General features: G+C 48.7%; 1 protein-coding gene and 1 pseudogene across 1 annotated transcript in view; one reads left to right on the top strand and one right to left on the bottom strand.

The window, feature by feature from the left end:
• Positions 1 to 762: 762 nt before the first annotated feature.
• LOC144102745 (uncharacterized) overlaps positions 763 to 13,569 on the top strand; it is a 64,848-nt gene continuing 52,041 nt past the window's right edge. Inside the window, exons 1-3 of the mRNA XM_077635927.1 lie at positions 763 to 792; positions 4,628 to 4,742; positions 13,116 to 13,240. Of these exons, the coding sequence (XP_077492053.1) occupies positions 783 to 792; positions 4,628 to 4,742; positions 13,116 to 13,240 (250 nt within the window). The 5' untranslated portion in view covers positions 763 to 782. The remainder of the gene's footprint in view (positions 793 to 4,627; positions 4,743 to 13,115; positions 13,241 to 13,569) is intronic.
• On the bottom strand, positions 7,737 to 7,887 carry LOC144102829 (U2 spliceosomal RNA; annotated as a pseudogene).

The raw sequence follows: 13,569 nt of genomic DNA, 5'->3' as shown, positions 1-13,569 counted from the left end.
TAACCTTGAGAGAGTTAATAAAATATATCATTAATTCAAGTACGGAAATTCAGGCAACTTTCGCCTTACGGCAGGAATGAGGGCAAACACGACCCCAACTTTCCAAAGCGCAACCTCCTCTGCACGGGTAAGACCGAGGAGATGCTGTGCAAGATGCACCCCCTCCGCAACGATACATCACCTCCAATACTTTTTGTACAGCGCGGCGGCAATCCCAAAAGCTTGCATCGTTCTCTTTAATTGAGTGGTTCGAACTCAGGACTGGCATAGTGTTACACTAACAGCGACTTCCTCCGACACCCCAATACCTTACGTTCATCGCATGATGCCTGGGCAGTGACCGGTTCAGCATACCCAGCAATTCTGGACGAAAGCATTTCTGAGCGGGAAACCATTTTTGAAAGCATTTTTCATAGAAAGTAAGATCTTACTATAACAATCAATATATCCGCTGGTCACCCGACGGCAGTCCTGTATTTTTTTCTATTCACGTTTTGCTGTCGTGAAAAGCGTTCCCCATTGGTTAACTAAGGCAGTCTTAACTGTTCGATGCTGTCGATGGAAACACCTCAAAAGTAAGATTGTGCTACATATCAGAATAATGGACCATTGTCTTCAATATTTTTATGACATTGTCTTGCAATTTTCCAATTTTCAAAATTTTTGGCCACGAATGCTGGACATGAGAGACAAAGAAGTTAAAATCTTTTGTCCTCGAGGCCACGCTGCAAGCTCGAGAACAGAAGAAGAAGGTCCATCAAGGGCCCCGGACGCTCGTCACCATGTCCGACAGTAAGAATCCTCAGAATTTTCTTCCTAGGGCCTTTATTAAGGTTATGTACACCTTCCTTGCTATTAGGAAAGCGTCTTTGTTCCGTACGCTGAAGGTGAGCGCTTGTATGCGGCCGAAAATGAGTGTTCGCGGCGATTACTGGTTTTGACTAGGACTACTCATTTCGTGGAGCGCAGCGGCCTCAATCTGTTGCGGGTGCAGGAAAGAAAAGCTTGTATTCGGGTTCAGTACGTCCAAGGAGTGGAATTGCTCAGTTGTTTTACGTAACAAACCCGGGGGACAGCTGTACTGCTGCAGCGAAACTTAAGCCTCGTGCAATGGCATTACATGCCCCGCTTGCATGCATATAAGTTTAAGCAGATCGCACCCCAGGCAGACTGTAGCAGTGCACTGCGGGAAGTATTAACGTTTGACAGCTCATGCCTTACACACGCGAGAAGTCGCCGTTGCATGAATCCTGCCCGGTAACACGTATATACAGTCTGCATGGAAAAAGAATAGCACAATGACGTCACCACAGCGACAAAAATAGCACTGTACTGCCGGCGCAGCGCGGTGTTTCGCGATTGGATTGTTTGGTTTTGTGGGGTTTAATGTCCCAAAGCAACTCACGCTATGAGGAACGCCGTAGTGAAGGGCTCTGGAAATTTCGACCACCTGGGGTTCTTTAACGTGCACTGACATCGCACAGCACACGGGCCTCCAGAATTTCGCCTCCATCGAAATTCGACCGCCGCAGCCGGGATCTAACCCGAGTCTTTCGGGTCAGCAGCCGAGCGCCATAACCACTGAGCCACCGCAGCGGCTCTGCAATTGGAATCTAAAACATTTATTGCGTCGAGAGCAGGCTGCAGGAGACACATACTAGATGGCCGCTAGCCCATGGCTGCCGGCGGCCTCATTTAAACGCTCGATTGTCCGTACTTGAATGTTATATAGGGTCCGAGCTGATCAGCATGGCCTCCCACCGCTAGGGAAAAGGGAGCTGTATCAAATACGCCGGACGCGGATCATTTGCGCAGCTCCGGAGAATGTGGTCGTATGTGGCCCTTTCACCACATTAATGACAGTCTGGGTCGTACTGGCCAGGGTACATTAGGGCAAGCACTGCCGGATTCAGAAGGGAGCGTGTTTACAGTCGGCGCCAGGTATCTTCCTGCGCTTTTGTTAACGATTTGTGGGGAGGGGGATATGCGCGCCTCTCCAGCCTAAATTAAGTGATGGGGGGTGTCATGAAATGAGATCAATCTGTCCCTCGTGAAATTCGGGTCGGAGGGCGCACTCACTGCCCGGTCGACAAAACCTTGGGCTTGCGAGTGAGCCGCCTCTTTCCCTGGATTAGACGAGTGGGCCGGGACCCAGATGAATTAAACGTCTCTAATCGGAAGAGGTGTGTTTTGAAGGATGCAGAGTGAAGTAGATGTAATAAGGCCCCATTGCGAATGGCTGTTTTGAAGTCACTGAATACAGCATCAGCACGCGTGTTTGCTATAGATAAGGCTATTGCCGCTTCTTCCGCCTTCTCGGAGAAGGTGCTTTCTACCGACGCGGCCGGCAACGGGGCGCCGTTCCCGTTCACCGCGACCAGCGCGAACGCTTTTCTCGGGGTTTGTCTGTATTCCGCTGCGTCCACGTACGCCACATTGTCGTTCCGGCCGTACTTGGTGTGTAGAGCGCGAGCCCTCGCTCTGCGTCGGCCGTCGTGATGCGCGGGGTGCATGTTCCTGGGTGGGGGTTTAATCAAAAGAGCTTTCCTGATTTGCGTGGGTGATTGCGTTTTCGAGTCCCACTCTGGGAGCTCTTCGCACATCTTTAGTCTGTATAGGATGGCCCTTCCCGCGCTCGTACGAGTGAGTTGTCCGAGCTGGGAAACGAGGTTCGCCTCGCACAGCTCCGAGAGTGTGTTGTGTACCCCAAGGGCCAGCAACCTTTCCGTGGACGTACTGTGCGGGAGCCCAAGGGCCGCCTTGTAGGCCTGCCGGATTGTAGCTTCGACCTTTTTTTTTTCCGCGAGCCGCAGCTGTAGGTAAGGGAGTGAGCAGACCATCCTGCTCAGCACGAAAGCCTGCACAAGTCGACATAGATCGCGAACACACCTGGCACTTTTGTTATCGGCATGTTCATAACTGCAGCGCCGAGCATTGCTGTCTGCTGATCTGGTGACACGTCACTATGCCAATATTTTTTCATTTCGAGTGTACGTACCGCCGATTGTAAACTATTGCCTACGGGTACTTCGCTTTGACATTTCATTGTTACGGAAGTTGTCCAGCTCTACCATGGATGATATACCTTTACGCAATGCCAGATAAGCTTTTCTCGCCGTAACTGCTTTTATTGCTTCAGACGCGCAGGCAAGGCGCCCACACAAAGATAATGGTACTTGCGATATTAATCTTTATTGCGATATTATTGCGATATTATTATGCCACACTCAAAGCATTCAAAGCAAAAGCAAAAGAATGCAAAAACACTAGCTCCGTGTGATGCCACTTTTTTCGTTTTGTTGTTTGAGTTCTGTGCCATTCTCCTCATTAATGTAGGCGGGGTGTTCGTGAGATATATGTAAAAATGTTGAAGTAATTCTCTTTTCTGACGTTTGCTTTTAAGCATGAGTCAAGTGATGTTGTTTGCAAGAGCTCCTGGAGCTAATCTTCTGCCCTGACAGGGCAGAACTGGCCGGCTTGAGTAATCATTGAGGTCGATATCACTGATCTGGGACTCAATGATCACTCATTGATCTGGAGCTCAACGTGAGCTGAAGCTGTGTGTGCCTACTCGTTCTTGGTCCCTTGCACTGTTTGCGATGTTGCTCCGAAGCCGAAGCCTGTTTTGAGCTGTTGGAAAAGTGGTCGTCGGGCTGCTCACTTTGTCTATAACAGCATTGGCTAATTTTCGGGCCGATTTCTCTACTCCTTTAGCTCTTTGTCGATAACAAGTTTCGTTTCAGAACGAGTGTGCCGTTCGTCTTTTACGAACGCCTATTCGCTTGAACCTACTGCCTGCCGGTTGACAATATTTCTGCATTGGGTCCCCTCAGCAAACGGCGCTCGTTCTTAATACCAAGGATTGGAAAACGAAATTTTACGGGGCCACTGGTTGATTAAATGAAAAAAATGGAGCTGGAGACGCGAGCGCCGGGTCTCACACACATTACCTTGTCCCATCTTTCGTGCCGGTTTGCTTGCTTTAAAGCGAAGAGCTCGTTGGCAATACTTCACTCTCTCTGACTGAAGCTCGCCGTTATTAATCCGTGCCTTGTTCGATTTTTTACTTTTATTGCAATACGCTGGGCGCTGAGCGCCAAAACTGTAGTTGCAATGAAATGACATTTAGGGCTAAGCCGTTTAATTTTATTTGAAGGAAAAATTGACCATGGTTCTTTATGGGTACGATGATATTTGCTTGGCAGGGAAGTTCTCATATCTTGCTTCCAAAATGGGATCTGAAGTAACGCATTTTTTTTCTGACAGTGCAGTCAAGCTCGCCACGTCAACACTCCAAGTGGCAGTGGAGGATAACTTCAAAGATAAACGCTCAAAAACCATGGCATCGCGGCATTTTGTTTCAAGAACGACTGGCTATGGGCGCACGTTTATTTGTTTACTGGCCTTGAAAAGCTCCACCTTCAGTGAAATTATTCTTCTTGCCGACACATTAGGTTGTTCTACCGACACAAACTTCACTTTCCCTTCAGTGCTGATTTATAAGCTTTAGCGTGATGGTTTACTCACGGAAAAGAAGCTTCTGTTACGAACAAAAATGGCAGCTTAGCAGCGGCTCCAAAATAGCTGACGAAAATACACCACTCTCATCGAACCACCCGATTTTCAGTGACGAGGAGCTTCGCGGAATCCACGGCTTCCAGCGCCGCCTTGTCCACAGCTAGCGGCACCATGTCTACAGCCAGCGGCGAGTCAACGACGAGGTCGTCCGAGTTTGTCATGACGTGAGTTCGAAGGAAACACTCTGACCTGGTATTTTTCTATGTTTCCAGTTGCGCGACTAGAAATAATAATAATAATATTATTAATAATAATAATAATAATAATAATAATAATAATAATAATAATAATAATAATAATAATAATAATAATAATAATAATATTAATAATAATAATAATAATAATTGGTTTTTGGGGAAAGGAAATGGCACAGTATCTGTCTCACATATCGGGGGACACCGGAACCGCGCCGTAAGGGAAGGGATAAAGGAGGGAGCGAAAGAACAAAGGAAGAAAGAGGTGCGTTAGTGGAGGGCTCCGGAATAATTTCTACCACCTGGGGATCTTTAACGTGCACTGAAATCGCACAGCACACGGTCGCCTTAGCGTTTTGCCTCCATAAAAACGTAGCCGCCGCGATCGGGTGCGAACCCTGGAACTCCGGATCAGTAGCCGAGCGCACTAACGACTGAGCCACCGCGGTGGATTTACTAGAAAGCATACCCCTGGCAAACCTGACAGTCGAGTACGCGGAACGCACGGGAGGCCGTCATATTAAAAAACAGGAGGTGAGCGCATCGACAGTGTCACCGGCTGTCGCGCACTTACACGGTCGCAACGTGCAATGATCCTCCGCGCGCGCATTGGCTGCGTGTGGCCCGGGGAACGACGGGTGCGTCACGGAATCGCGACGAGTGATGTGTGTGACGGATGCGGTGCAGGGGAAACACTAGAACATCTGCTCCTTCGCTGCTCCGCGTTCGATGATGCTCGTCGCGATATGCTCGCGGCCTATAGGGCGCAGGGCATACTACCAGACTCCATCAAGACGCTACTGTGGCCACAGGGCAGTGCGCGCACTCGTGAGCGAACTTTGGTGAGCCTCTGTGCATTCCTCGAACACACGGGCTTGACGTCCCGTCTGTTCTCCGTCAGGTAGTTACACGCAGTGACCGAACGCTCCGCGAGTTCTACCTTGAACGATTAATAACTGGACGCCCCACTCCAGTTGTAACCTACACAGTGCTGTGCGTGTGTGTGATTTAATTCATCTAAAATGAACTAATCACGCGCACAACCTGGACACATTACTTATTGTGTAAATAGTTTGTACATATTACTTCTCCCCCTGTCCTCTATTCCTGTCCCCTCACCTCTTTCATTTCATTTCTCCATTCTGCCTGCTGTCCTTTATTTCCGCTGCCCCAGCTCAGGTGCTTCAGTATCGATGGCAGATGCCGGGGCTAGCAAAAATCTTTTCCTTCCTTTTTTACTATTATTTTTAATAAAACCACTACCACCACCACCATCTCTTTCATTCCAAGTAAGGCATATATACCTCAGTAAGGCATATTGCCGGGCTAGTTGGTTTAGTTGGTTTGGCTCTTGTCCGTTGTTTTCTTGTCTCTTTTCTCTGTATGAAGTTATATGCGCCAAGGTGGAGTTTTTCCAAGCTTCAAAAAAATAAGGCATATAAGCTGTCGGTTTCGAATCTCAGCTGCACATGTGATGACCCTGTGACGCCATACCGAACAAATAACCTCGCACTTTGGTGGTAGTGTTTTGTGGTTCGCGCTTGATATTACAGTTTAGGCCTCTTGTCGCGGAACTGGAAGAGACTATCAGGTAAACACCCCACTTAACATTTCACAAACGGCTTTAATTGCCCTTGATGCGAGTGACAAGGGCGATGTGCAGTAAGATATATCACTTTGTTACTGTCTCCTAAACGTTATCAACGATTGTACAGGGTTGTGACGGGTAGATATCACGCTATTCACGCAATAGGGGCTGGCCAGTGTAGCTTATCTTTAAGATAATACTTAGTATGCAGTTGTCCTACCAGTGTTTATTGTACACATGATGAAAATGCCGCGGCCGAGCTTGGAAGTAGAAGGCGATGTTGAAAATAACAAGGAATCTGCTAAAAATAAACTGCACACCTCCAACCAAAAATGTTCACTTAAACCCAACGTTTCGAAGCCTACTCGGCTCCTTCATCAGGGGTGACTGAGGGCAGTGGCTAGCGTCTTTTAAGTATGAAAGGGAGGGGGGGGGGGGGGGCTGAAAAGAACGACAGCTGTGTCGCGAAAGGCGCGGGGGAGGGGGGGGTTAGGCTGTTAGTCACGCTGGCGCACTGCAGGGAGGTGCTGAATGGCGACGCAACGAAAAAAAGCCGCCATTCAGCACCTCTTTGCAGTGCGCCAGCGTGACCAACAGCCTAACCCCCCCCCCCCCTCCCCCGCGCCTTTCGCGACACAGCTGTCGTTCTTTTCACCCCCCCCCCCCCTTCCTTCCATACTTAAGAGACGCTAGCTACTGCCCTCAGTCACCCCTGATGAAGGAGCCGAGTCGGCTTCGAAACGTTGGGTTAAAGTTAAAATTTTGGTTGGAGGTGTGCAGTTTATTATAAGTCTTCAAACCCAACCAGACAGACAAATCTGTCAAAATGTTTAGTTTTCAATCTGCTAATAGTACTGTAGCTGTTGCAGCAAGGAGAGTTGCCACAAATTAATGATGCACCAAGAGTAGTTGACTCTTCCAGAAGGAATGTTGGTCATCACTGGTAGAGACCTGATATAAATGTTGAGAAATAATAGTCTATTAGCGTAGTTAGCACACACTCTTTTATGAAAGGGTGTGTAAAGGACAGTTTACTCCCTTTTTACTGATTTCTGTTTAGAGTGTAGTTTGGCTTTCAATTCGGTTCCACTCTTAATTTCCAGTATTCACGGATGGCAGTTCGGATAGCGTTAATGGGTCAATGTCCATATATGGGGCATTGGTCATTCTCGCAATTCATAGATCCCTGGGAGTCTTCTTACAACTTGTGGCGCAGTTGTGCGGCGGTGAGAGAGAGAGAAGTTGCTGCCAGGAAGAAAGAAAAGGAAAGTGCACAGGCCTGCCCACTGACTCAAGCCGAGCCACAATCGCTGCCACGTGCAGATAGTAGGAGAGTTGAAAGATGGGATAGAAAGACAGGATAGTAAAGACGAGCTAAAGACAAGGCCGATTCCGGAGGCAGTGCAATACCGGGCCAACCGGTGGCGGGAGTAAAGCATCCTTCAAACTCTCCGCCACATCTCCAAAAAATAAGTCCAATTGGACCCGTAACAGATACTATACGTGGTCCGGACGGGGGACAAAGAAAATGTAGAGACCGGCATCTCTAAGCATCTGCAGCAGTGAAGCGATGCGCCACTGCACTTCTTATGGCAGGTGCTGCCATCGGCAGGACTTAGGTTGCGACCCAGGTTGCTCATTCCGAGCAGCCTCTCATGATTAACTGAATTTCCGCCTGACATGATGGGCAGGCTGCCAGGTGTATATATGTACAGTGGTCGTCAAAAGTTCGCAGGCCGCTCTGACCGAGCCAGGAGCGGCTGCTCTCCGCTCTCGCGGCGCTGCTATCGCTAGCGCGGCTCGGCGCGCGCCGGCTGCGAGGGTATGCGCTGAGAGGGTGTGCATTCCCCTCCCTTTGACTCTCGTTGATAACAAAGCCTGAAAAATGGTAGTGCGCCGCTCGCCTTCACTGTTCGCTGTTCACATTCCGCTGCGGCGCTTCGCGTGGCATTGCAGAGGAGAGTTTTCCACCAAGTGACGCGCCATACTAGCTGCCATATTCGGTTAGACTGTGTGTGCTTCCCATACTTTTCGGCGTCCTGCCGTACGAAATAACGCGTTTACCCACACATGAGCTGTGTTCCGGCTCTCTCAGCCATTTGCGTGATTTCCCACGTTGCATTTCGGCGCGGAGCCCTCATAAGTTCCGCGACACCCATCAAGAAACTTCTCCAATCCTGTTTGTGCCGATATATGCCATGTCGTGTTTAAAAAAAGCTTAACACGTAGCAAGTAATCTTTAAAATCGACCCGGCCAAGCCCGAATCGACGGTGTCAAATACGTTGGCGACCTCCAATTTGGCATTTCTTCTTTCACACCCTCCTTCATCCCTTCCCTTACAGCATGGTTCCGGTGTCCGCCGATATATGCGAAACAGATAGTGCGCCATTTCCCTTCCTAGAAACCAATTTACTCACCTCCAATTTGGCACGGTTCACTTCCCAAAAAGTGGCCCGGGCCAACCCGAAAATTCACCTTTGCCAATTTTCACCGAAATCGATGTCCAAGCATAACTGAGTGCCCCAGACGTGATGGTAACCTCGAAATTTGGCACGGGTCATTCGAGAAAAGTGGTCCGGGCCAACCTCGAAATTCACCTTTGCCAATTTTCACCGAAATCGATGTCCAAGCATAACTGAGTGCGCCAGACGTGATGGTAACCTCGAAATTTGGCACGGGTCATTTCCAAAAAGGGATCCGGGCCAACTCCGAAATTTGGCCTTTGCCGATTTGCACCAAAATCGATGTCCAAGCAATACGGAGTGTGCCAGACGTGATGGTAACATCGAAATTTGGCACTGGTCATTTGTCAAAAAGTGGCCCGGGCCACCCCAAAGTTTGACCTTGCCAATTTTCACGAAAATCGACGTATACAACTATAATTCACCTTGCGCGGCATGGTGGCGACCTCCAAATTCGGCACAAGCCATTTCAAAAATTTGGTCCGGGCCACTCCTACAATTCTACCTCTGTCAATCCGTTCCAAAGCCGATGTCTATCTATAATCGATCGCGCCCAGCACATTGGTACTCTTCAAATTTGGCCCAGGACAGAGGTCAATTTCGAGGTTGGCCAGGACCACTTTTTTCGAAATGACCCGTGCCAAATTTCGAGGTTACCATCACGTCTGGGGCACTCAGTTATGCTTGGACATCGATTTCGGTGAAAATTGGCAAAGGTGAATTTTCGGGGTGGCCCGGGCCACTTTTTGGGAAGTGAACCGTGCCAAATTGGAGGTGAGTAAATTGGTTTCTAGGAAGGGAAATGGCGCACTATCTGTTTCGCATATATCGGCGGACACCCGAACCATGCTGTAAGGGAAGGGTTGAAGGAGGGTGTGAAAGAAGAAATGCCAAATTGGAGGTCGCCAACGTATTTGACACCGTCGATTCGGGCTTAACCGGGTCGATTTTAAAGATTACTTGCTACGTGTTAAGCTTTTTTTAAACACATGGCATATATCGGCACAAACAGGATTGGAGAAGTTTCTTGATGGGTGTCGCGGAACTTATGAGGGCTCCGCGCCGAAATGCAACGTGGGAAATCACGCAAATGGCTGAGAGAGCCGGAACACAGCTCATGTGTGGGTAAACGCGTTATTTCGTACGGCAGGACGCCGAAAAGTATGGGAAGCACACACAGCCTAACCGAATATGGCAGCTAGTATGGCGCGTCACTTGGTGGAAAACTCTCCTCTGCAATGCCACGCGAAGCGCCGCAGCGGAATGTGAAGAGCGAACAGTGAAGGCGAGCGGCGCACTACCATTTTTCAGGCTTTGTTATCAACGAGAGTCAAAGGGAGGGGAATGCACACCCTCTCAGCGCATACCCTCGCAGCCGGCGCGCGCCGAGCCGCGCTAGCGATAGCAGCGCCGCGAGAGCGGAGAGCAGCCGCTCCTGGCTCGGTCAGAGCGGCCTGCGAACTTTTGACGACCACTGTACATATGCATCGGCAGGCAGCCTATGCAACTGCGGGGAGATGAAAAGCCTGCCACAAAACTGGCTTCTGATAAACAGACAAACACAGAGTGGGAAAATGCGGGAAATGACCACTATAAGTGCTGGCGCGCTAAAACGGCTTCACGACTTCAGCTGATATTAGCGTCGTAGTCTAAAGGCTCCCGTTCTGCAGAAAGCCCAGCATCGGCGTTGTGAGCTAAAAGGCAGGCAGCCCACCTGGCGCCTAGGTCACGTGACCCTGCGATGTCATCACAACCTGCCCACCGTACTCTGAGCACACTGGCCACCGTGGCAGGAGGGAGCTGAACTATTGATTGGTCGTGAGAGGCTTCTCGGGGAGAGCAACGTGGGTGTTAACAAGCCCCGCCGGTGCCCGTGCTTGAAACAACCACCTGTTGGGGCTGATACACAAAGAGCACCCCAGGCCGCTGAAGGGCCCATTAACTCTAGCCCGTCAGACTCTGCAGGCAGAGCTCGAGTGTCCCCAGAAGTTTTAGTGCGATAGCGTTAGGAGTGCCATAAAGGCGAAAACTGTAAGGTGTCGTCGGTGTCATGTGTGAAGCCTTCAACTGCTAGGTGGTGCTTAGGGGGATTTTCTTCTCTGTGACTGCCATCTGTAAACCGTCCTCCTCTGCATTTGTAAGAGAGAAGAGAAAGACAGCGGAGGAAGAATGGGTGAGCTAGAAGAAAATGACTAGGAAAATTAGACAACAGGAAGCCTACGTGTAAAATGCACAGCCTCCCGAAGAACTGTGAGCGCCGAAATGAGGCTTGAACGAGCTATTCCTTCTCGCGTTGCTCGAGAGAACCAGCTTGGATCTCACGAGTGCCACCGGTGGCTGTGTTTGAAACAGCCAGATAACAGTGCATTGGCGCGTGCTAAAGACTCTGCGCCACTGCGTCGGTAGTGGTATAAGGATTCGCTGCGATATAACCACGTGACACGTTTCGAGTAGTAAGAATTGAAATAAAATTAAATTTGAGTCGGTTTCGGAGAGAAACGGGACAGAATTTGAATAAAATCAAAACCGGGATAGATTGGGTAGCGAAAGAAGAATGCTATCGAGTTTTCACCGCACCAATTTGAAAGGTTTTTTCTTGAAAATTAATAATATTAATAAAAATTATTATTAATGCAATCTTGTAATTATTATTGCAATTAAAATTCTAATATTGGTTCTTTAGGAAATGAAATGACGCATTATCTGCCTCACATATCTCACTGGACACCCGAGCCGTGCCTAAGAGAAGGGATAAAGGAGGGACTAAGAGAAGAAAGGAAGAAAGAGGTGCCGTAGTGTAGGTCTCCGCCATAATTTCGACTACATGGGGGTCTTTGACGTGCACTGACATCGCACAGCACACGGGAGACTTTTGCGTTTCGCCCCCCTCGAAATGCGGCCGCCGCGGTCGGGTTCGAATCCGGTTGCTCCGGATAAGTAGACGAGCGCCTTAACCACTGAGCCACCGTGGCGGGTCGAAATGGTCGCTCTTACGTTCTCGAGTTTTGCTAAATGGAAGCTGTGTATTACTCACAAAACCGAACGATCTGCAGAAAAATGTGTCTGGAAAATTTAATAGCTTCCTTGTCGTTGAGTTGTCGAGAACACGTTTAATGAGATATGATTAGACAAGCCATTAAGGTAAAAACTGTCTGGCCCCTCCGTTGGTGTCGGTGTGAAGCGTCAATTTGCCTTGGTGTTTAGGAGCATTTCCCTCTCCCCACCCACAACCTGTGAATTGGCTACCTCTGCCAGTCTTGCCTAGTATTTGTAGATGGAGAGCAAGGCGACGTAAGACTAAGAATGACAACAAAACTGGAAATGACGAAGACAACAGCAAGTATACGTGTAAAATAGGCAGCCACCCCAAAAACCGTTTTCGTAAAAATGTGGACCCGCGGCCGTGGCCCAGTGGCTAGGGCACTCGGCTACTGATCCGGAGTACCTGGTTTACAACCCAACCGCGGCGGCTACGTTTTTATGGAGGCAAAACGCTAAGGCGCCCGTGTCCGGTGCGATGTCAGTGCAGGTTAAAGATCATCAGGTGGTCGAAACTATTCCGGAGCCCTCCCCTACGGCACGTCTCTCTTCCTTTCTTCTTTCACTCCCTCCTTTATCCCTTCCCTTACGGCGCGGTTCAGGTGTCCGCCGATATATGAGACAGATACTGCGCCATTTCCTTTCCCCAAAAACCAATTATTAAAGTAAAAATGTGGCTCGCATGAGCCTTCCTTCTCCGTACTGCTCGGGTAGAGGAACTGCGGTCTCCAAGCCCCACCGGCGGTTCCGGTTGGAACACCCATGTGCCGCTGGAGCGGCGCATTCATCAACCGCTCCGCAACTGCCGGAGTTCGCAGAAATTATGAAATAAGACAGACTAGGAAAGTAAAAAGAACCGCTAGAGGAAAACACGAATTTCCAAGGCAACAGCAGGCCTGCGTGCAATGCAGGCAGCCTCCCAAAGAGATTAGCTTTGTGGGAGCTATTCCTTCTTACCAGTCGCTTCCCCGCATTGCGAGTATGAATTAGGAATCGGAATGGAATAAAAAGAAAATGTTGATAAGAATAGAATCGGAGTTGGAATAGAATCAGAATTGGAATAGATTGATGACTGAGGCGATTCATAGAGAATTCGAATGAAGTTAGAGTTGGTAATAACTGCAAGTTAGTTACCCGTATTTCTTTTATTGTTAGTGTATTCACTAGGCTTACAAACCATTTTCGCTGCAAAATTTTATCTCATTGCAGGTTTAAAGTTCATTTTTCTAATCAACTTTTATGCACCTCTGCAGGGGTGACGAGCAGAAAGATGAAGACACCTACCCGGACGAAGTGATCCCCATAATATGCTGCATCATTTGCGTCCTGTTCATCATTATGATCATCCTCTTACTGCTTGTCTCCACCACCTATATCTGTAAGTACCGGTGTAACTTCGGCTGAGATTTCAACCTCTGCTCTGCATAGCCAGCAATTCTGTATAAAAACATTTTTCAGCGGGAAACCGTTTATCCACGCAGCTTTTTTTTCATATAATACAAGATTTCACTATAACAATCAATATGTCTGCAGGTCACGGTACGGCACCCTTCTATTTTTTTCTATTCACGTTTTTATTATAGTCAAAAGCGTTCCCCATTGATTTTCTAAGGCAGTGTTAACTGATTTGATTTAGAGGGTTTAACGCCCCAAAGCGACTCAGGCTATGAAGGACGCCGTAGTGAATGGCTCCGGGAATTTCGATCG

The sequence above is a fragment of the Amblyomma americanum genome, chromosome 8 (assembly GCF_052857255.1).
Source record: "Amblyomma americanum isolate KBUSLIRL-KWMA chromosome 8, ASM5285725v1, whole genome shotgun sequence".
In the NCBI taxonomy this organism is placed as follows: Eukaryota; Metazoa; Arthropoda; class Arachnida; order Ixodida; family Ixodidae; genus Amblyomma; species Amblyomma americanum.
The sequence above is the reverse complement of the archived record's forward strand: the minus strand, read 5'-3'. Positions and strand labels throughout refer to the sequence as shown.